The following is a 24450-nucleotide window of genomic DNA, read 5'->3' as shown; positions in this document are numbered from 1 at the left end:
TAACGAGTTAAATTATAATAAAATAATTTTGAACTTTTCTTGTTAGGAAAGAGTAAACTTGTATTTTATAGTTATAAATTACTAATGATATTAAATTTATTTTCTATCAGTAGGTATATGCACAGGTATTTTGTAAATAGTGCAGCATAGTCTATTGAATATTTCTAAATACACTCCCTGTAAAAAAGATTCTTCATCGTCGGACTACACTTTACTCTGTCACATTAAGGGCTAATTGCACTAACCACAATATATGTAAACTTTAGCAACCGACTCTTACCCCCTTATTCATAAACGTGTACTAAAGTTACGATGCCGCTAATAATCGTTTGTCCCTTTCCGACGTATTGGTATGATGGAAAGGCACAAACGATTATTAGCGGCATCGTAACTTTAGTACACGTTTATGAATAAGCGGGTTAGAGTCCTGGTGCAATGGGCCCTGAGCATTTAACACTAACTGTGCATCTCTTTCTTCTCTCCCACAATTTTAACATGTCTAATCTCTAACAATGTGTGTGTGTGTGTGTGTGTGTAACCGTGTATTTCCTCTGTTGATCCCCCCGCGCATCCCGGCGGCCACCGCGAGCGCGCTGACTCCTACAGCTATGACCGGGACAGAGGTAACTGTTAAACTGCATGTAGATCTTGGCAGATCTTATTATTACTGCTAGTAGTAACAATGTAGATCATTGGGTGTTAATTGATGTGTTTCTTTGTAAGGTACCTATGGCATTTGTGCCCACGTTATACTTGTACCTACAAAGTTCACCAAGTTGAACTACGTATGAAGCAAGCTACATGTAAAACTTACCTCACTATAAAAGGTAATTTCAAATTAAAATAAGCTTTTTATGAAACTCTACTTTTTATGCAGAAACACGTCAGTTAATATCGAATGTCCGATAACAGTTAACATAGAAAATTTACACGATGGTATTTTGCCAAAAGTATTTGATGAAGCAATTTATTAATCTTGTCAAAAGTCCCTTCATTTAATTTACACCTGAATATACCCAATTTTAAATACCGTTTGTCAAGTTGACAGTAATACAGCCAATTTTGTTAGCCCTAAAGGTAATGTACCACCGTATATTATTAGGCCCAATTTTGCAAATACGATCGAGATGTGTAAGTATTCAACAACATGCTATATTTTGTTTGAACAAACGTCACTTTATAATATGGAAAATTGGGCCAAAGGCATGATTCAATGTTAGGTGCACGAGGTACCTTGTAGTTAGAAATGCATTTTTACTTTATGTACGAAATAAAAGTATGATTGTCAATAGCACTATCTTAAAACTATATATTATATACGGACATTTTATAGCCATTGCACACGACGATCTTTTGTTCAAACGCGATAAAGTCGAATTTCACCATCCACTCAGTATATTTTTAGTTATTGCCTGAATCAGTCACCAATTTTTATCGATTAAGAATTATGGTATGTAGAAACGAGTTGCAAGTTTACAAATGGATGAAAATCGGTGCAACAAATTATGGCCGTGTGTCGCTCATGATATTTCTAGAGACGTTGGGTGTCACCGAATTTTCTTCACTGAATCGGCTTGAGCAGATGTCATTTTTTATTTTAATTTATACTTAATTCGTTATCGGTCGATCTAGCCCACGAATAACGTTGTTTAACACTCTTAAGGAATTAACTGTTATTGATATGCTTTAGCTGATTTGACGTCGGCAAATACGGTGATACCCTTATATATAGTTGTATCTATCAATTGATAAAGATATTATATTTATCTTACTTTGTTTATACCTAAACTCGACTATAGTAGATCCATAGAAGGTATATCTTTGTAGCAATGTTGTACCTATATGTGTCCTAATGAATGCATATCGTATGTGTCCTATTTCCGTGTCAATTGTAGCTAATCCCACAGCCCTAGCACTGTCCCTCACCCACTGACCTGTTCATTTCAGTACAAGCGTCAGGCCAGGCGCACTAACGAGCTGAAGACATTATTCCAGTATATAATATAGCAGCAGCCACCACAGGTTCCGAACTCTTTCTAGCGGCATAACCCGCTTCACTAGCATTGAGGGTGCCGCTTACTAACTGTGCTTAGGTTTTTCCTAATAGATGTATGGTCAGCTTTATACAAGGTTCTATATACCTCACCATGGTAAGCTTAAATAAGACCACACTTACAACATGGTCGAGGGTGATCTTTGATGCAGCTTACTGTACCTCGACATGCATTCAGAGATCGATATCGATACCTAATCATAATATTAACGTGGTATCTGCAATAGATTACCTACAAAGATCTCTCAGGTGATACATTGAATTGTGTAATGGAATTTTTACATACCTTTTACGAATATCCAACGTTAATACCCTAATAAATATAGTAAACTTTTTTTTTAAATTAATATCCCTACCCCTAAACGCATATTTGGTTGATGTTATGTCATCCCGTACTTGAGTACTTGTGATTTGTCACTTTGATCTAGAATCACTCTGGGAATGTTCCACATCCCCAGCCGCCCGTCATCATCCGTTTGAGCCTGGTTAACGTATTCAATATACAAACTCATTCATATTAGCCAACATCTAAGTGATCTTGAGAATCCACTGAGGATACTGCGGGTAATTTGATTTGGATCAATATCGCATCCCTGCAGTTCATTGTCGTGATCTATTAGCGATACCCAGATGACGGACCGACATATAACAATGGTCATCGTTGAAGTTAGGGCTTGCTTGACGCTTGCTTCTCCACAGCCGCGCCGACGCCGCCGCCGTGCGCGGAATACGTGCTGCCGTGCCCGGGCAAGGTCCGGACCACCGGCGCCATCATGCAGATGTCTCTCAGTCTTGTGTCGTAGGGCCGTAAGTGCGCGTGCCCCCGCGTGTCAAGCCCGTGTGTTTGCAGTGTGCTGGATTTCATTGTGGGCTGAGACGTTTTCTTATCTTACTGGTAGGAGTAATTTATTGTTACCCGAGCCTACATCCCTTTGACATCGATAATAAACAGTCATCTAACACAAGCGAGCAAGTTCATGAGATGATTTTTTTTTCTGTCGTGGATAAACGTTGAGATGTAAGAACGAGTGAGATGGGCATGTACTACAGAACCCAAGGTTTTTATTATTCATTACTCATGGGCATGGAATTGTTAAGCCAGATTGTTAGGTGTCATCTCTACGGGGTTGAAGTATGTGTCCTATCGACGATGTTCTTCCACCTGAGTAAGTGTCATGGAGAAACCGCCTATAATTTTCCCCGTTACGTTTATTGTAGGCACGTTGCCCTGTTTGAGGGCACTTTGGCCAAACACTAACGATGATGATAAGAAAACGTCTCTGCTGGCGGGCTCTTCGCATCAACAACGACTTTCATCACTCCTTAATGCCATGCTCTTTTTCCAGGTGGAAGGTCTCGACAGCCGCGGCCGGACCGGCTCGAGGAGGAGTACTACCCGCGCGATCCGCGGGAGCTGCGGGACCCGCGGGACATGCGTGACCTGCGAGACCCGAGAGATTTGCGGGACATGAGGGATCCCAGGGACGCGAGGGATCCGAGAGATCCACGCGAGCGGTACGCGCGCTACGGCCGCGGGGAGGGCAGGGAGGCGCGAGATCCCCGAGACTACGAGGGCTACGCCGCAGAAGGCTACGGGCGGGAGGCATACGGGCACGACTACACGCGCGACGCGTACGCCCGCGAGGAGTACGAGCGCGGCTACGGGCGGGAGTACCCGCGGGAGGGCTACGGGCGGGAGGAGCGGGCGCGGCGCGAGCGGGAGCCGGCGGAGGAGTACGGGCCGTCGCGGCGCGCGCTCAACGCCGTGTAGCGCGCGCGCGGCGGGCCGCCCCCGCCGGAGTGAGTGGTGCTTGTGAACGGTTGTTTTGCAGACCCGCCGCCTCGACGAGCTCCCTCGTCGTTCCGCGGCCGCGGGTCTAGTTTCCGCGCTGTTTCGATTCGCTGAGCTTTAGGCACGCTTGCGCGGAGGCCGAGGACTGTACGCGCGGCAGATTAGGCTAGTAACACTGTCGCACTCGAAGTACGGAGCTCGCGTGGAATGTATAAATTTTACATAAAACATAATTTTAGTACCGATTAGATATTATCCATTTCCCATTTTTTGAACATACATACTCTGTAATTATATTGCATCGTCTGTACTTCATTGTTGCAATCATTTGTAAATAAAATACTTTATATCGAATGGCCGTTTTCTTCGATACGGATCGTATTCGGGGTTTGGGGTGAAATAAAGTCCACATTTTATGACAAACTTGCGTTTTATTACAGGTGTTGAAATTCGACAGGCGGCAGCCATTTTCATAAATAAATTAAACATTACAATACATAACAGAAAAATAACTCTAATTTCATATATTCTCGTTTGCCTCTTTGGTGTCTACTAGCTAAAATTTATATTAGTTATTTACAAGATAATTTACACTAAGCCCGATTCAATTATTGTCCGAATTTTGGTAACGATAGAAGATACATACTCTTTACCGAGGTGAAATACTACAAGACTAGAAAATAAATTGTTACATGCTATTTTTACATAATCCAATACATTTAATTGAAGATGGGAAGGTTACGTATTTCACCCCATCGATTAATAGTCTCTGTTGCATTGTCAATACAGTTTAGTATCCCATTAATCAAAGCCATACGTCTTTGGTTTCACTCCTAGAAACGTAAACTCCTGAGGTAAAAGCTATTTACACTTCACACGAAAATAAGTCTTATTTACACTTGCACAGTTCACTTAGCGAGTCATATGTAGAGATAGTCGTTTTTCGTTTCCTTGCAATAGCTGATGCTAGGGAATTTGTAGACTGGACTGTACCTCCTATTGTCACTGTCTGACTCTAAGGAGAGAGCTGACAGAGCTCGGGAGGGTTCGTCCTCGGGTTCCTCTGGCGGGGGGAGGGTTCGCGGCGGGAGGGGCGGCGCGCGAGGGTTGCGCCGGACCCGGAAGTGACAGTCGCTGTCGGCGGGCCACGCTCGTTGAACGAGCAAGGGTAGGTCGTCAGGGTGTAGTTTGCGCTCATACTCTTGTGAGGGACACACCTGAAAATTAAAAAACAAACCTGTTATAATGTAACTTATGTTATGTTAAAAAAAATACTCGTAATTTTACTGTGATATTTTTGGAACGCCTGCAGATTTTTAAAAGCAATAAGTATTTTAACACAAGCGCACAGTGTTTAGCGCTAGGCGTTTATTTCAACTAAATATTGGAAGAGATTAGGTTAAAAAAGTTAGACATCAATTCGCAGTTTGCTGTAGCAGACATCATTTCAAAAGTGCCACCGTTTCATGTGAGTCTGAGATACGTGAAAAAAACCTTAAATTTTAAAATCTTAGTTGTTCGAAAACATGTTCGTTTAAGTCCACCAATGTACCTCATACAGAGAGAACCGCTCCACGCCCTCGGCCGAATTGTAGCACTGCAGGAGAATCGCCAGCAGCTCGTCAGCAGTCGTCCGCTCGCTGGTCAGCAAGCACTTGTACTGGGAGGACGACATCAGTGCAGAGTCGTAGATCTTCACCAGGCCGCCAGGGCGCATCTCAAGAGAGAACCTGAAAAGAAGAAAAGGAGAATTTAGTAAATGTTTTGGTAAACGACTGTAAGATTACTTATAAGTTGAGTAGGAGTTATCAGAAGAGCCAAAAAGTAGTACGTTCAGTACTGGTGAATGTGCCATTCACGAGCCACTCTCACCCTTATGGGCATCGTACTGCAAAATGCACGCGAGAAGTATTTAAGTGAGTATGTCACAAACATTCGACAGATTTGGTCGCAGCATCAATCAAAGTCTATTTACTACAGTTTACTGTACTTATCTACTTTCTGCTTGTTTTTCGATTGGAAATGGTAGTCGATTCTACAAAAGATTGGTAGGAAAATATTGTTTTACCTGAGCCCATGTCAAAAAATATAAGGTATAAGATCATTTAATCTCATTAAGAATTTTACAATTCACTTGCACGAGATAAAACATTAATAATGAAAAGATTATAATAATATGGATATGAGCGCACAGGCAAATATAGGAGATTAATTAATTATTTGCATCCATTTTTAAAATAAAATAGTCATGTTGTCTTTGTCCAGAGACTAATTTTGTAAAAAGTCAAATTATCCTCTCTTCTCCTATAAAAATACATTAAATGTAAGACCCTTTTCTTACAAATTACCAACATACCATTAAAATAAGACATTCGACTAGCAACTAATTAGTTTTTTGTTATCTTTAAGGGCACCCTTCCACAAAAGGGTGGCCTATTTTAATTATCTCAATAAAATGAAGTACTTTCTAATCCAAAGTGTAAGAAACCAACCCCTCTAAATCTATTACTGGATCAAAAACCTCTTTTTATCGACACAGCAATAATTAGAAGTATTATGTTTACAAAACGTACACCAACTTAAAAACCATTACAATAAGTCAAGCAATTATAACCACTACTACTTTAGAACAAGATCTCTAATAACTGTTACTTAAGTTTGGTCTGTAATTTGAAATGTCAACACAACACGGTCCATATGGTCCGAGAGAACCTAACTTTCTTTTCACTAATCAAGCTGAAACATGTTTTATGTTAATGGAGTAAAAGCTATCGTTTGAAGAGTTGATCGTGAGTTTTTATTTTATTTTTAGTGAGCAGGAATAGCAGCGGAAGACAAAAGTCTTTTTTAAGAGGCTAGCCGGTGGTCCGGAGAAAAGCCGAGGTTATTTATATGGCTGTGTTTGGAATAGCTAAAGTGAGGATCATTAACTTTCGCCTGTCAGATTTTCTGCGGGAAAAGTAGCGTTCTTTCTTGTTTTACTGCGCTTAAAAGCTTTGGGTTCTACTTCTACTATTCTATACGCCACAGAATAACCATTCTTCAGTGATGCGTATATCTTGACTTACTTCATTGATTCATTAACGATCACACAACGTGATTATTCCACTAATTACTCACGTCTGGTTGATAAAGTAAATGTAAATGTGGACAAAAAGATGCTGAAGGGAAAAAGGCAAAATCTATGTTGGTGCCACTATAAAGTAATAATATTCCAAAAAAACTTCTTGTAATGTCTATTGAAATGAAATCTATTCGTACATCTTCGTCACTGTTGACTAATTCATTCATCATGTGTTTTTTGTAAACAACAAGCTGCAACATTTCCTGAATGTAAACAAATGTCTTAAATGTCACCATACATTTTCAGTAAATCGCGATGAGATTTGTGTAGCAAAGTGGGACAGTAAACAATGGTACAGAATTCAGAGACATTGTATATTTACCAAACTATAATCACAGGAATGGTGGCACGTGGAGCCTGAGGAACTCGCTAAGTAACACTAGTGTATTAACTACAGTTTATTTTTGTTTTAGATTAATAATTACTATTGCTAAGTATCATGCTATTTATGTAATCTACGATTTAGCCATTAAGGTTTTTTTGGGGTATATTCTTATGTTTTAAAATTTCCAAATCAATAAATGAAAGTTAGGGAAAATGCTTTTAATTATCATTTATTTCAAAATGTTAAGTAACTGTGTGGTCGGAAAACCCAGTGGATTGTTGACATTCAATTATGTTATCAACACTCATTAACCTTGTGACTCACCGATCGGTGCACTAATTAGGATTTCACACACAGTATTATACAAGTCCAGTACACAAGTACTGATGTGCCGTTCGAGAATTTCCACAATTGCGAAAACTCCATATGGAAAAATTTCGTAAACTTCACATGAGACTCGATAACTTATCCAAGAAAGTCCATTCGATTGATAATACGGATGATACATTTCATAACAGAATAACTTGTTAAATAAGTATTTTGTTAGATTACTAAGAGTACAACAGTAGTATAAATGGATCATGTAAGTTTAGGGTGCTTGAGTAGACCTAAGCGAAGGTCTCGTTCAATTAATCATGCAACTATAAACTGACAGTATACTAACTTAGAGTACCCTTTCGGATGGCAGGCATATGGCGCCGCCAGCCTCGCATCGTCGTCCAACACCAGCGTCGTCCTCAAGAGCGCGCCCTCACTTCCATGCTCAGGTAGAACAGATGACAGTGATCATGCAATCATAGACAGACAGTGTACTCACTTAGAGTATCCTTTCGGATGGCAAGCCTGCAGCGCTGCCGGCCTTGCGTCATCGTCCAAGACCAGCGTCGTCCTCAAGCCCGCAGCTCGCACCCTCACTTCCATGCTCAGGTAGAACAGGCGAGGGTCTCTGTGCCTCATCCTGAACTTGCCCAGGAGCGTGGCGACGACCTCCTGGGCCCTCGTGCCCCAGGTCACGGAGAGGGTCTTGTATTCGATGTCCGGGCGGAGCCGACGGGCGTATACTTTGATTGTGGTCTGTGGACAATAGAAAGGATATGGTTAGAGCGGTAAAACGAGATCGACTTATAAGGTGTAAGTCTTCAATGGTTTTTTTTTCTATCTATAGTTTGACAAAAAAGACAATCATTGATCTTAGGGATAACATTTTATAATTAAACTTTTAAATCCGGTTATAAAAAACATGGCGAACGTAAATACCTAAACGGAGCAAAAAGTAAACTCATATTTGGCAGAATGGTGTTGCTTTTTCAGTAGGTATATTTTTCAATAGAAATCAGAAATCATTTGATGTAGGATAGGGACAGTTTTTCCCTAACTTATATAGTAACCAAAGGGCGATTTATCAAAAAAATATTTGAATTAGTTTTAGGTACCTACCAAGTGATACATATACCATCAATCAAGTAAGTATACTTGGTTAGCACGTGTCGTTGACTAAGTCTAAACATAAAAAAAACTTTTAATAGTCAGGCTAAATACTTAATTTATCTTTATACTTAAGTTTATCTCAGGTCTCAACTTTTCAGTATCTTTAATTGTTTGGTCTCCTGCCATATCATATACGTATAGAAAGCCCTTTAATCAGTCGCTTAGACCACAGGAAGGTGATAGTGGTTGGCTGGTTGCTCAACGCGGTAGAATGCCAGGATTGCGGCAAAGCAGGTTCCGCGTGCGCCCGTGCACCAGACCCGGCGTCTAGATCTCAGATTCTCACGCTCACCCAAAATGGCTAATAAAAATGCTCTTTTAATAACACTAATGGATAATGAAAAAAAAAGATCTGCGAAAGCGTTCGCAAACGATATTTTTATATTCATTAAAAAAGGTTCACAACAATTTTGGAATTCACTTATTGTTAATTCCAATGGGAGAAAAAATCGTTTTAAATTTACCGACGCTTGATTGCATTAGTTATTTCGAGATTAATACTATTATTGTGTTTTGCTAGTAATAAGTTCCTCGGATCAGTACACACAGTAGTTCGATATACACGAAATGTTTTATGTATATATATTTTCCGTTCATATGAAAAGGTTTTTATTACCAATTAATTTGGAAAAATGTGGTTACTTCGCTTTCTTTTGCGATATTAAACAAACAAATTAAACACTAATGTTTTGACAATACCGCCAAAGATGGCAATTAAAAATCACAAAATTTGTAACAAATCCACCAAATAATCACGAATATATTTATGAGATCACCAAATCCACTCACATGAATATTATGCGGATGGAACGCGAGCCGCAGCCGCGGCGCCGGTACCGGCTTGTACTCTTTATACTCGATCATCACTGGCTGTCACTCGGACCGCGTCGAACGCGCAACTGAGCCCAACACCCGTGCCCGTGGTCCTTCGAGCCGGATATGCAGCCCTTTCACACTGCAGTTACCAAAGAGCTTAAGTGCGGAGGATTTCGCTTGTGTTTACGTCTTTTACGATACGGAGCGTGTGTTTCACTGTTATCAAAAGGTTATAAGAGGAGTGCTTTTGATACAGTCATAAGCCTTTTTGGATACAACGCATAGTTTGGATAGTTTGTAACTATAGGACGTAAGTGCGATATTTTGACGGTAGAGATCCGTCGATTTAGATTGTATAGGTAAGTTGATATGACCACCTGTCACAGGAAAGCTTTCCTGAGGGTGGGAAGGCATGGCAGATGGTTTATCAAATGGTTCAGATGGTTAATGATGGAAGATGGAAGTCAGGTGGTTGTGGGAAGCGGACGGAACTGAGATTTATCATTTTTGGATTTTATGAACTTTAAGATAAACCATCAATTTTACTATTACTTTACTCACAGATACACTTTATATACGCTTTACAAGAACTATTTACAATACAATACAATACAAATATACTTTATTGCACACCTCAATACAGAAACAGTACAAATAATCAACTAAGACAATAAAAAATTGCCTTATGGTTTTTAAAAATAGTTAACAATGCTTTTTCTTAACCAGCGTTACTAATTATTGTTTTTTTTTTTTGTTTGTTATTAAATATTGCTTTTCGGAACATTTCTAATTTTAAAATTCGCCATACTTAAATAATATTTTAAGTACTTTTTACGAAGACATCTTTGATCATATCCAAAATATCTAATCATTGTTTTTTATCAAAGTCCTATTTATGTATAAGTGACCTTCTGCTGTGTAAAGTCGACAACACTCATATTAACATTTTTTCAATAAAAGTAACAGCGATTTACACTTCCTTCCTTTTACGTATCTCATTGATGCTAAAATGTCGCATGTCACTATGCAACTTATATAAAGATACGATATTTTTTAAGCGATTGTATAGGAATCGATGGACACTCGATCGTTACAATACACAGGAAGCATTGCGTTTGCACAATCACATATCGACAGGTATAGATTAAAATCCAATAAGACACTACAACTGTTGTTATAAATTGAACTCTGTAACTAATACTGCAAGGGCGCAAATTAAACAAAATATTTTGTTAAAACTCGGCAAACTCGAATCATTTCATGTAATGCGATCGAAGCTTCCTATTCTACTGTTTCATTTGAAAGCTACTAACTGTTGATTCCTAGGAAAAGAAGCCTTGTTAAACTTCATTAAGGTTGCTTTTTTAAAAGTAAATATTAGAGTTTAAAGGGCGCTTAGGACTTTTTATTAGAGTTTAGTGTTGGGGTAGTTTTTGTATATCGATTGATGTATTACAGGATGCGAGTCGATCATTTGGACACGCTTATTGAGCGTAAGGAAGCTTCAATGAATTATCGTGGTTTTCATTAGGTTGGCTTTTCGAATATGAAAGTGAGTATATCTAATAGGTAATTTTTATTCATGGATATCCATATATAGTTAACAATGCTTTAGTAGGCCATCCTACTGGGTGTGAAATCGATTAAATAACCTTTATGGAGCAAAAAAAATGTATTTTAGGCAATTTAGGCATATAGCTTTTTAGACTTCAGATTAATTGATAAGTTTGTATAGTAATTATTGAAAATATTTAGTATGAATTTATGACATAATGTCGACAGGCGTACATTTTGGATGTAGGCTATACCAGTGCTAATTCAAGTGTTAATAATTTAATTTTTATTATTATTTTATCGAAGTTTACAATGATACCTATACCTACCTAATTTAATTTTTTCATATTTCTGAAAAACCTTTAGTACATAATAATATAAATACATTTGTATATTGATGTTTTAGGTTTGTTTTAGTACTTAATAGATTTTATACCTCTCATTGGCAACTATTTTTGTAGCCATAAATATTGGCCGAGGAATGAAATCATATGTAGGGTGCCAAGTGTATCAATAATAGGGCAGTAAATAACATTAATTATAATCGTAGCAGTTATTCTTTTGACTTAGTTATTTTTCAAAATAAAAACAAACGGTTTTGACGTAAATAAACTCCAATTAAAATTGTAACCTTCCGGTCAAAGGCCTCCCCACGCTAAACTCTTTCATCCCTATAAAGTAAATGAAGTACTTCCTGCACTGTCAAAACAATGTCCCCTCGAAACTAGCGGCCATTCTAACACGTACGTATAAATGTTGGAATGAGTGCTGGTAAAAGTTCGTGGATTCGATCGAATCTCGACTCGTACCAATGGCTTTAGGAACTTATAGCTATACGAAATATCATGATATTTGCCGTATTGGTAAAAGTAACTCTTTAAACCAGGGACCGGAAAACCCGTTCATTTGGCTTACCCGTTCGAATGGGTAACCCCTTCATATGATAAGCTAATCGTTTGGGTAACCCGTTCAACCGGTTACCCAACAATAATGATTAACCCGTATTATTCAGATTAACCTAATCGTAACAAGTGGTTACCGCTTACAGGAGCTGATTCGGTTTGTGTTTTGCGTGTACTAACCGGTAACCTTTCGGTTTAGGGTAAGCCTTACCCCTCTCCCGCGCCTTTCCCCCACCGCTGCGGCACCGCGGCAGAGATGGGCATTACGTAATTGATTCGATAGTTATATTGTAAGTACCGACGTAAAAGTACTTTTCGTTAATGTTGACTTACTATATAGATGCTTATTTGTATCCGGTTTTAGTAAGATGGCGGCCACACACTTTGTCATAAAAATCATCATTTTTAGGTTTTAGGGAGTTCTGATTTCGAAAATGATGACGATTTTGGAATCCAAGATGGCGGCCATGCAGTAAGTCATAAAAGTCGTCATGTAAATCGGTTTTTAGGTTTATGGGAGTGCAGATTTAGAAAAAGATTACCATTTTGGAGTCCAAGATGGTGACCATGTACTATGTCATAAAAATCGTCATGGATGTCGTTATATAGGTTTTAGGGAGTGCAGATTTCGAAAATCATGACTATTTTGGAATCCAAGATGGCGGCCATGCAATTTGTCATAAAAGTCGTCATGGATGGAGTCCAAGATGGTGACCATGTACTACGTCATAAAAATCGTCATGGATGTCGTTTTATAGGTTTTAGGGAGTGCGGATTTCGAAAATCATGACTATTTTGGAATCCAAGATGGCAGCCATGCAATTTTTCATAAAAGTCGTCATGGATTTCGTTTTATACGTTTTAGGGAGTGCAGATTTCGAAAATGATGACCAATTTGGAGTCCAAGATGGCGGCCATGCAATTTGTCATAAAAGTCTTCATGGATGTCGTTTTATAGGTTTTAGGGGGTGCGGATTTCGAAAATCATGACTATTTTGGAATCCAAGATGGCGGCCATGCAATTAGTCATAAAAGTCGTCATGGATGGAGTCCAAGATGGTGACCATGTATTATGTCATAAAAATCGTCATGGATGTCGTTTTATAGGTTTTAGGGAGTGCGGATTTCGAAAATCATGACTATTTTGGAATCCAAGATGGCAGCCATGCAATTTTTCATAAAAGTCGTCATGGATGTCGTTTTATACGTTTTAGGGAGTGCGGATTTCGAAAATGATGACCATTTTGGAGTCCAAGATGGCGGCCATGCAATTTGTCATAAAAGTCTTCATGGATGTCGTTTCATACGTTTTAGGGAGTGCAGATTCCGAAAAAGATGACCATTTTGGAGTCCAAGATGGTGACCATGTACAATGACATAAAAATCGTCATGGATGTCGTTATATAAGTTTTAGGGAGTGCAGATTTTGAAAATCATGACTATTTTGGAATCCAAGGTGGCGGCCATGCAATTTGTCATAAAAGTCGTCATGGATGGAGTCCAAGATGGTGACCATGTACTACGTCATAAAAATCGTCATGGATGTCGTTTTATAGGTTTTAGGGAGTGCGGATTTCGAAAATCATGACTATTTTGGAATCCAACATGGCGGCCATGCAATTTGTCATAAAAGTCGTCATGGATGTCGTTTTATACGTTTTAGGGAGTGCGGATTTCGAAAATGATGACCATTTCGAAGTCCAAGATGGCGGCCATGCAATTTGTCATAAAAGTCTTTATTGATGTCGTTTTATAGGTTTTAGGGAATGCGAATTTCGAAAATCATGACTATTTTGGAATCTAAGATGGCGGCCATGCAATTTGTCATAAAAGTTGTCATGGATGGAGTCCAAGATGGTGACCATGTACTACGTCATAAAAATCGTCATGGATGTCGTTTTATAGGTTTTAGGGAGTGCGGATTTCGAAAATCATGACTATTTTGGAATCCAAGATGGCGGCCATGCAATTTGTTATAAAAGTTGTCATGGATGTCGTTTTATACGTTTTAGGAAGTGCAGATTTCGAAAAAGATTACCATTTTGGAGTCCAAGATGGTGACCATGTACAATGTCATAAAAATCGTCATGGATGTCATTATATAGGTTTTATCCATATGATGACTAATGATGACTATTTTCGAATCCAAGGTGGAGGCCATGCAATTTGTCATAAAAGTCGTCATAGATATCGTTTAATAGGTTTTAGGGAGTGCGGATTTCGAAAATGATGACCATTTTGAAATCAAAGGTGGCGGCCACACATTTTGTCATAAAAGTCATCATGGAAGTCATTTTTTAGGTTTTAGGGAGTGCGGATTTCGAAAATCATGACTATTTTGGAATCCGAGATGGCGGCCTTGTTTTTTGTCATAATAGTCGTCATGGATATCGTTTTATAGGTTTTAGGGAGTGCGGGTTTTGAAAATGATGACTATTTTGGAATTCCAAGATGACGGCCACGTACTATTTAATAAAAGTCATCACGGATGTCGTTTTATAGGTTTTAGAGAGTGCGGATTTCGAAAAAGATGATCATTTTGGAATTCATGATGCCGACCATGAAATATGTCAGAAAAATAGTCATGGATGTTGTTCACTCCCTACACTGCACTGCACTTCCTACCTTTTGTAGTGAAACACTTGACAACTTAATACTCATTTATTCCGAAACCAAATTTACCTTATAAGGGGCTGTAGAAAAATCTTAATAGCGTGAAGTAGCCGATAGATCAGCGACATCTACTGTGAAATTGGGCAACTATAAAAACTAAACATACTACATTTAACATTATCGGCCCCCAAGGACGACTTGTCCTTCATAAAGATCCATGTAAATAAAACAAACCAAGAATAGTGAAGTAAACAGCACGTGAAAACATGAATCAATAATAATAAGGTTAAATTACATAGTGAAACTCAAATAGAGCTATTCTTCAAAACTAAAACACATTAAACTTCTTAACAGATAGTTAAGGATCCAGAGGTAGAGGGCAAATTTTAGCAATGGGTCTTCGAAAAGTACCATTCTTTATTTTCAACGTAACCACTCGTGTTAAACCATCTCTACCAGGATGCTTATCTATTATACGACCTAACAACCACTTTCCGGGAGGGAGTCTTTCATCCTTGACCAAAACTACTGTTCCAATATCAGGATCAGGATTAGTAACGGTGCATTTATACCGGTTTTGTAGTGTTGTTAAATACTCAGAACTCCAACGAGTCCAAAGCGATTGCAACATCCTTTGGAGCAATTGCCACCGATCCAAACGGGATACTGGCACAGTGGCGAGACTTTCTTCCGGAACAGTGATAGGAGCTTCGCCTATAAGAAAATGTCCCGGTGTAATTGGAGAAGCATCATCAATAGAATTACTGATGGGAGTTAGTGGCCGAGAATTTACACAAGACTCCACTTGAGTCAACAGTGTAGAATACTCTTCGAACGTGAGAAGAGTTTGTCCGATTACACGCTTAAGGTGAGACTTGATCGACTTCACGCCGGCTTCCCAGAGTCCACCAAAATGTGGTGAGCCAGGAGGAATAAAGTGCCATGTAGTTTGGTCATTTGCCAAAATCTCAGATATTTCTCCAACTACTTCTGAGTTCCTATTCCTAAACATGGTCTCAAGCTCTTTAGACGCTCCGATGAAGTTGGTACCACAGTCGCTCCATAGATCACTACAATGACCGCGTCTAGAAGTGAAACGACGAAAGGCGGCAATAAAAGCAGCCGTGGACAAGTCACTCACAAGTTCTAAATGAATGGCCTTGGTCACGGTGCAAACAAACAAAGCAATGTAGGCTTTACATGTACGTTGACATCTACCTGGGTACAATTTTAACTGGACTGGACCAGCAAAATCCACTCCACTTTTACGGAAGGGCTTATCTGGCGTTACACGACACGCAGGTAACTGACCCATCAATTGATTGATCGGTGTTGCAGACTGTTTGAAACAAGGGATGCATTTATGAACAACTTTCCTAACTAAATTTTTAGCACCGATTATCCAGTATTTGCAACGAATTCCATTCAGAGTCAGTTGAGGACCTCCGTGCAAACAATGAATATGAGCATCATTCACAATCAAAACAGCTAAGTGACATTTCGAGGTTAGAACGACAGGTGACTTTGTATCAAAATTAACATTTGCATTACGTATGCGACCAGTAACTCGAATAATGCCATTTTCGTCTATAAACGGGGCAAGTGGGGTCAAAACATCAGATTTCGGAAGCCTTTGGCCTTTTCTCAGCATTCGTAACTCTTCCTGAAACCAAAACTCCTGAGAGAGTCGAATGCAAACTTTTGTGGCATATCTCAATTCGGTAACTGTAAGATGCTGAGGAAAAATCTCAGGAACTATCTGATTATTTTTTACATCAATATGTGCTTTACACAGCTTTACAAATCGCAATAAGTATGCTGTAACGCGAATCAATTTTGTCAGAGTAGAGTATCTAGCCAAATATGTAAGTCGATCATCACTCTCATTCGATACACCAGCTTGAAGTGCTACTATCTTACTATCATTTCCTTTCGAATTTTCTTTGGCTTCTAGTTGTGTTGTTGGTATGTCGAGAGAAAGTGAGCGACAGTTATCAAAATCATTCTTTTGGTGAAGTACAGTTGGTCCGCGCCACCACAACTCGCAGTCTTTAAACAGATCGGGACGAATGCCACGCGACGCAACGTCTGCAGGGTTTTCTGCCGATTTTATGTGGTGCCACCGGCCACTACTTACATTATTAACAATCTCAGTGACTCTATTAGCTACGTACGTTTTCCAAGTGCTAGGGTTTCTTCGAAGCCACGCTAAGACAATCATTGAATCTGTCCACGCAAATACAGATTCTTCGGGCAAGGGCAAACGAAGACTGTGCTGAACATCTTTGAGTAACTTCGAGAGCAATACCGCGCCACACAGTTCCAATTGTGGGACGGAGACTTGTTTTACTGGTGCCACTTTTGTTTTAGCAATGACAAGTGACACGTGAATTCCGTGGGGCGTGATAACTCGTAAGTAAACAACAGCAGCGTACGCTAAACAAGAGGCATCACTGAACCCGTGAATTTCCACTCTTTCCTTGCCGTCAAATTGTGTGTGAACCCAACGATCTAAATACAAGATTGGCATGTGACAGAGCTGGTCCCTGTAGCTTGACCACTCTGTGGCAAGTTCGAGAGGAAGTTCATCTGTCCAACCAATACCACTCAACCAAAGTTTTTGCAAAAACATTTTTGCAGTGATAATCACAGGCCCTAAAAAACCTAAAGGGTCATATGATTTAGCTATGTCCGACAGTACTGACGTTTTGGTGAAGCGTTCTGTGGGTTCCGAAATATCTACCTTAAGTTCGAAGACATCGTGATATGAGTTCCATTTGATACCTAAAGCTTTGATGGTATCATCAAGCTTAATCTCGACACTTGGTTGATTAGTTTTTTCCGAACTAGGAATATTTTTCAACACGTCAGGACTGTTGGATGCCCATTTGTGCATTTCAAATTTCCCTTTTGCCATAGCTTGTGTGATACGACTCTGTAACTTAGTTGCTTGTTCCACGTCATTCGCACCAGTGAGTAAGTCATCCATATAAAAGTCATTACTTATAATTTCAACTAAGTCTGGGAATTGCTCTTTTTCGTCTTGTGCAAGCTGCTTCAATGTGCGAATAGCGAGGAACGGAGCACATGACGTACCATATGTCACAGTTAACAAACGTTTATCGACGATTTCATCTTGTGGAGATGAGCGCCACAGTATGCGCTGATAGTCAACATCTTCTTTAGCGACGAGTATCTGGCGATACATTTGCTTTACGTCAGCAAGCAGACAAATCTTGTGAGTACGCCAACGAACAATGAGATCTCGCAAGTCTTGTAATAGTGATGGTCCAATAAGTAACTCGTCGTTCAGAGATGAGCCATTTGACGGCTGTGCAGTTCCATCAAAGACCACGCGAAGCTTTGTTGTGCTGCTGGATTCTCTTATCACAGCGTGGTGGGGGAGATGATAGACTTTGTGAGTTGGCTTATGTTGTGGGTCTACATCTTCTAGATGATTCAGCTTCTGATATTGATCGATGAAGTCCGCATAATCCTTCTGAAATTTAGGCTTGTTTGCGAATCTTTTCTCCATGTGCATTAGTCTCTGTAATGCGATCTGTCGAGAGTCGCCTAAGTTATTTTCGTGATCATCTTTAAAAGGTAATCGTACGACATATCGTCCATCATCTTGTCTATAGTGGGTTTCTTTATAGTGCTCTTCACATTGGTTTTCAAGATGTGTTATCGGTTTCTCATGTGGCTTGTACTCTTCAGTCTCCCAGAATTTGCGTAGGAGTTGATCTACCTCGATGAGTGCGTGGTGAGCTACAATATTGTGAGGTGGCAGATCACTTCGTGATTTAGACGCTCCAGAGACAAACCATCCGAGTTTCGAGTTTTGTGCTATAAGCTTGTCATCGTTATATTTGTGGAGTCCGTTTAGCAAAATAAATGCATAGACCTCGGCGCCCAGTAGAACATCAATAGGTCCCGGCGATTGCATGTGAGGATCCGCTAGTTGCAATTGGGACAGGGCAGGCCATTGTGAGATGTCAAACTCCTTTGAGGGTAACCAACCATTTATCTTCGAGAGTACGTGAGCGTTAACTTGCATTATATAGTGAGTGTCTATCGGTGAGTAAATATCTAAGTTAACGACGTGTCGTGGCAGTGACGCTTGATCTTCGAGACCTGTGATATTAGCTGGCTGCAAAGTCTTCTTCAGTCGCAGTAGTTGCACTGCAGACTCCGTAATGAAGGTTCCTTGTGAGCCTTGGTCAATAAGGGCTCTGAGTTGTACGAGAGAACCACTGCTATCTTTCAAGCATATCTGTGCTGTGGCTAATATCACTTGTTTTCCTCTTTGTGAGACCTTCAGACTTGTGAGTTGCTTGGTTTGTGTGTCATCAGGTTCTGTGGGTTTCTCCATAGTGACTGTATTCGCAGTTATACTCTGGTGGTGTAAAAGCGTATGGTGTTTGCGATTACAGGTTCTACATGTTGTGGCTTGTCTACAATTCCGTATGGAATGTCCTTTGACAAGGCAATTGAAGCATAAGTTGTTGTTTCTTACAAATTCTTTGCGTTGATCTATGTCGAGTTGTGCAAATTCCGTGCAGTGGCAGATGTAGTGACTTTTCTTACAATATGTGCATTCCGTATCAACTTCAGCGGTGAAAGATTCTTTATTTCACATTCTTTATTTTAGGTGCAGTAGCTGGTAGTTGAAATGTGGTCTCTTTCTTATCTTTCTTCTGTGTCGCTTGTACCATTTCCATCGCTCTGAATCGTCCCTCTAAGTATGATGTGAGCTTCTTATACGTGGGTAACTCTATAGATGAACCAAGCGATTGCTCCCAAGCTTTGTGAGTTTCACTATCTAACTTGGATACCACAATATGCACGATTATCGAATCCCAAGTAGTTGTATCAATCTGCAAATTTGCTAGACTACTGAGACACTGGTTTGTAGTATCAAGAAGATCCTTGAGGCCTTTAGAGCATTCGTACGTGAGTTTCTTCTGATTGAGCAGGCGATTCAGTATGGTATTAGCTATCACTCTATCATTGCTGTAGCGGCAGACTAAGGCGTTCCAAGCCTTCCCATAATTTGCGGCTGTGAGTTCGAAATGACGGACTACTTGTTCTGCTTCACCCTTCAAGCTTGACCTCAAATAATGATGCTTGTGTATGTCACTCAGACCTGGCTCATTGTGTACCATAGAGATGAACAAATCCTTGAAGTGCATCCATTCTTGGTAATCACCGGAAAATGAAGGGAGGTTTATCGGTGGGAGTTTACTCTTTGTGACAACTTGAGGTTGAGATGCATGAGGCACTTGAGGTGAGGCACCTTCTTGTATTGTGACAGATTCCGTTAGTTCCAATAAACTAGTCTTGAACTCCATATAGAAATCTTCAACATCATTATAGAGTGCTTTCAGTTCCTTTTTCTCTTCAACGCTTACTGAAGACTTAAGAATTTCTCGGTGTTCAGCAAGGAATTGATTCCAGTATTCTTCAAGCGACTCTATCCGTATTTTCAAGTAACTTGCTGTATAACGCGTTGACGAAGTTTTCTTGTGATTAGTGTGAAGTCTTTTAATCTGACTAAAAAGTTCTTCTTGTGATGCTATGTTAGCCATTATTGTTTTAAAATTTGCTAAGTGAATGACAGATTTCAAAGTCTATTTGATTCTAAGTTTATTTTTGAACACAATTTTTCAAAGTGTTTTTTCAACCGAAATTACGCTAAGTCCAAGAATTCACAAAATCGACTAAGTCCAAAATTTAAACAAATTATTCTAAGTGTTTTTTCGACGGTTTTTTTCTAAGTCCTAAATTCACTCGAAATTGCACTATGTCTTTTTTCACACGAAATATTCTAAGTGTGTGTTACCGCGAAAATTGACTAAGTCTTTGACACTTCACATTTCCACTGTACTCACGATTATCCTAGGTTCCGAAGGACCAATGTTCACTCCCTACACTGCACTGCACTTCCTACCTTTTGTAATGAAACACTTCACTTGACAACTTAATACTCATTTATTCCGAAACCAAATTTACCTTATAAGGGGCTGTAGAAAAATCTTAATAGCGTGAAGTAGCCGATAGATCAGCGACATCTACTGTGAAATTGGGCAACTATAAAAACTAAACATACTACATTTAACAGATGTCGTTGTATAGGTTTTACGGAGTGCGGATATCGAAAATCATGACTATTTTGGAATTCAAAATGGCGACCATGCAATTTGTCATAAAAGTCGTCATGGATGTCGTTTTATAGGTTTTAGGGAGTGCGGATTTCGAAAGTCATGACTATTTTGGAATCCAAATTGGCGGCCATGCAACTTGTCATAAAAGTTGTCATGGATGTCGTTTTATAGGTTTTAGGGAATGTGGTTTTCAAAAATGATGAACCTCAACCATGTGTATCGTAAAAAACTCGTCAAGACATTTAAAATGAGCTTAAACTCGATAGCATTATGGGAAGTCATCGATAAGTTCCACTGACAACTTCCGATTTCACTATCAGACCTTCGTCACCATGTGTATCGTAAAGGACTCTTCAAGACGTTTTAAATGAGCCCAAACTCAATAGCATTACTAGTAGTTATCGATGAGTTCCATCAACACCTTCCGATTCCACCATCAGACCCTCGCCACCATGTGTATCGTAAAGAACTCGTCAAGACCTTTAAAATGAGCCCAAACTCGATAGCATTACTTGTAGTTATCGATGAGTTCCACTGACACCTTCCGATTCCACCATCAGACCCTCTCCACCATGTGTATCGTAAAGAACTCGTCAAGACCTTTAAAATGAGCCCGAACTCGATAAAATTATTAGAAGCCATTGATGAGTTCCACTGATACAGGAGATGTGCACAGACAGCTGAATTTAGGTTTTAGGGAATGTGGTTTTCAAAAATGATGAACCTCAACCATGTGTATCGTAAAAAACTCGTCATGACATTTAAAATGAGCCCAAACTCGATAGCATTACTTGTAGTTATCGATGAGTTCCATCAACACCTTCCGATTCTACCATCAGACCCTCGCCACCATGTGTATCGTAAAGAACTCGTCAAGACCTTTAAAATGAGCCCAAACTCGATAGCATTACTAGTAGTTATGGATGAGTTCCATCTACACCTTCCGATTCCACCATCAGACCCTCTCCCCCATGTGTATCGTAAAGAACTCGTCAAGACCTTTAAAATGAGCCCTAACTCGATAGCATTATTAGTAGTTATCGATGAGTTCCATCAACACCTTCCGATTCCACCATCAGACCCTCGCCACCATGTGTATCGTAAAGAACTCGTCAAGACCTTTAAAATGAGCCCAAACTCGATAGCATTACTAGTAGTTATCGATGAGTTCCACTGACACCTTCCGATTCCACCATCAGACCCTCGCCACCATGTGTATCGTAAAGAACTCGTCAAGATATTTAAAATGAGCCCAAACTCGATAGCATTACTAGTAGTTATCGATGAGTTCCACTGACACCTTCCGATTCCACCATCAGACCCTCGCCACCATGTGTATCGTAAAGAACTCGTCAAGATATTTAAAATGAGCCCATTCTCGATAGCATTACTAGTAGTTATCGATGAGTTCCATCTACACCTTCCGATTCCACCATCAGACCCTCTCCCCCATGTGTATCGTAAAGAACTCGTCAAGACCTTTAAAATGAGCCCTAACTCGATAGCATTATTAGTAGTTATCGATGAGTTCCATCGACACCTTCCGATTCCACCATCAGACCCTCGCCACCATGTGTATCGTAAAGAACTCGTCAAGACCTTTAAAATGAGCCCGAACTCGATAAAATTATTAGAAGCCATTGATGAGTTCCACTGATACAGTAGATGTGCACAGACAGCTAACGATAAAGAAAGTGACTATAATAGGAGTAATAGGTACTAAACAAAAATATACCAAAATCAATGCAACGCCTTACCATATTAGGTAATTTGCCTTAAACTTTAGCATGTGTTTTGAAATCTACGTTGTGCGCTACTTGACTTAACGTACACTTTTGTTTGAATTAGCAATATTAGGTCGGCAAATTACAAAGCCTTTGACAAATACCGACTGCCGCCGCGCCGCGCCGCGCACTCGCAGGTGCACGTAGGGAATGGAACCGCCGTGTTTCGCGTCGGGCGCTACGTTAATAGACCATATGCAGTTCACGTAAAAGTTAAAACAGCTTGTTCGTATTTAATCAGCGCTTGAAGCGGTAACCCTTTCCCGGGTTTTTAATATCGGTAAGCGCTAACCTGAATTAATTCAAATAAAAGGATTAGTTTCTTAACCGGTAAGCCAATCAAAAGCTTACCGAAATGAAGCGGTTTTTGGAACACAGCTTAAAAAAAACCCGGGTTTTTGAACGGGTTAGGGTAAGCGGGTCCGGTCCCTGCTTTAAACTTCAGTTTAGGCATACAACGCACTTATACCACCGGTTTTAGTTACCCTAATACATGCACTACAGCCGACAGCCCCGAGAAGATCTACAGCGCAAGAACGTGTAAAAGAACTTGTAATCCCATGAATGCTCAGGTTTCCAGTTCCACTCTGGTTGGAAGCTCAAATGGTAGTCGCTTTTGCAAAAAAACAGTGCTTACGTCAGTATCTGTGTTTGATTGTCAAAAGCAGACGCTCAAGCATCTTTATAACGTAACTGACAAAGTGCGAAGATGAGGTATTCATGCTGTGTGTGTGTGTGTGTGTGTGTGTGTGTATTTAGTATGGAGATGTCCACCCGATTAAAGATTTTTTCCAGGGTATGCGTTGTCGTCGCTCCATCGCGAGTATTGTATGTCCCCCAATAACATGTTACAATGTATTGGCTGTTGCAACGTCATGTTTAAATGCACATAACCATATCAAAGTATCATAAAGCCCGCATACAGTTGATTGCAGATTGTATCGGGCTGACATAATGTGGTCGGAAGCGAAAATGTCGGCGACAAATCACCGTGACCGACTACAAGCGCTGTTGCCGTCGCTTCACGAGCATTCGCCACGGAAAATATGTTATCTGGTGATAAACAACATATTTAACACAACTTATTTTTGTTCTTAGCAAATTCGTCTGAAATCTGCCAAGTCGAACGAAACAAAGAAAAATTGGCACAACCGTACTCTTTTTTCTTCAAGGCAGTCCGGGCATTTTCGATCCCTCTCTAACTTCGTTACGGATGAGGCTGAATTTTTAGATCAACCAAGACAGCAATTTTTAAAAATAAGGAAATTAAGAGACTCGGGTGAACCTTAAACGCAAGACTCTGAGATACCGCTTGTGGAAAACCAGTTGTCAATAAGTATACATTACTCGTATAATTAATATTGAAATATTTCGCTCAGCGGATTAGCAATCTATCCACCGAAAAAATTCAGCCAGCCTAATGGGTACCCTACCGAACGACCACGACGTAGGCATTTTTATTCATAAGTTTTTCATTTATACGTTTTTTTTTTTGCCACTTGTATTTCGCTGTATCAATAAAATAAGAAATTTAAAATATTTATTTTTATAAAATTCAGTAAGCCTCGACTCGCTTGAGCTCTTTTAGTCAATGAAATACACTATAAGAAGCAGCATTCATCTTCCATAATGACGTTATTTTTTCCCCGCCTTTTCTAACGCGCACCAAGATAACTCTGCGGTTAATTCGCTCATTGGTCAAGGAATCCGACTCCGAGATAACTTGGCGTCCGGTGCCACTTTTTGCGTTTCCTTCGAGTCAAGTTCACGAAAGTCTTGTAAGTACTTTCTTCCAGTTAATGTAATCTTAGTTCAATGAGTTTTAAAATGGCGTA

At 39.8% G+C, this 24450-nt stretch overlaps 2 protein-coding genes across 20 annotated transcripts in view; one reads left to right on the top strand and one right to left on the bottom strand.

The window, feature by feature from the left end:
- LOC133518170 (voltage-dependent L-type calcium channel subunit beta-2) overlaps positions 1 to 4199 on the top strand; it is a 202063-nt gene extending 197864 nt beyond the window's left edge. For 15 of the 18 annotated variants that reach the window (XM_061851786.1, XM_061851785.1, XM_061851797.1 and 12 more), the window contains 2 exons: positions 558 to 623; positions 3400 to 4199. In XM_061851786.1, coding sequence (XP_061707770.1) covers positions 558 to 623; positions 3400 to 3824 — 491 coding nt within the window. In that variant the 3' untranslated portion in view covers positions 3825 to 4199. Of the gene's footprint in view, positions 1 to 557; positions 624 to 1947; positions 2023 to 2752; positions 2861 to 3399 lie in introns of all 18 variants that reach the window. The other 3 variants (XM_061851801.1, XM_061851802.1, XM_061851795.1) reach the window with 3 other exon arrangements.
- A 57-nt stretch (positions 4200 to 4256) lies between these two features.
- LOC133518177 (uncharacterized) overlaps positions 4257 to 24450 on the bottom strand; it is a 103312-nt gene continuing 83118 nt past the window's right edge. The window contains exons 1-4 of one of the 2 annotated variants that reach the window (XM_061851807.1): positions 9572 to 9719; positions 8112 to 8368; positions 5398 to 5575; positions 4257 to 5062 (exon numbers count right to left, since the gene is read on the bottom strand). In XM_061851807.1, the coding sequence (XP_061707791.1) occupies positions 4766 to 5062; positions 5398 to 5575; positions 8112 to 8368; positions 9572 to 9646 (807 nt within the window). In that variant the 5' untranslated portion in view covers positions 9647 to 9719 and the 3' untranslated portion in view covers positions 4257 to 4765. Of the gene's footprint in view, positions 5063 to 5397; positions 5576 to 8111; positions 8369 to 9571; positions 9720 to 24450 lie in introns of those variants that run through there. The other variant, XM_061851806.1, reaches the window with a different exon arrangement.

The sequence above is a fragment of the Cydia pomonella genome, chromosome 5, assembly GCF_033807575.1.
Source record: "Cydia pomonella isolate Wapato2018A chromosome 5, ilCydPomo1, whole genome shotgun sequence".
NCBI classification, from domain to species: Eukaryota; Metazoa; Arthropoda; class Insecta; order Lepidoptera; family Tortricidae; genus Cydia; species Cydia pomonella.
This window is presented reverse-complemented; position numbering and strand designations above follow the sequence as displayed.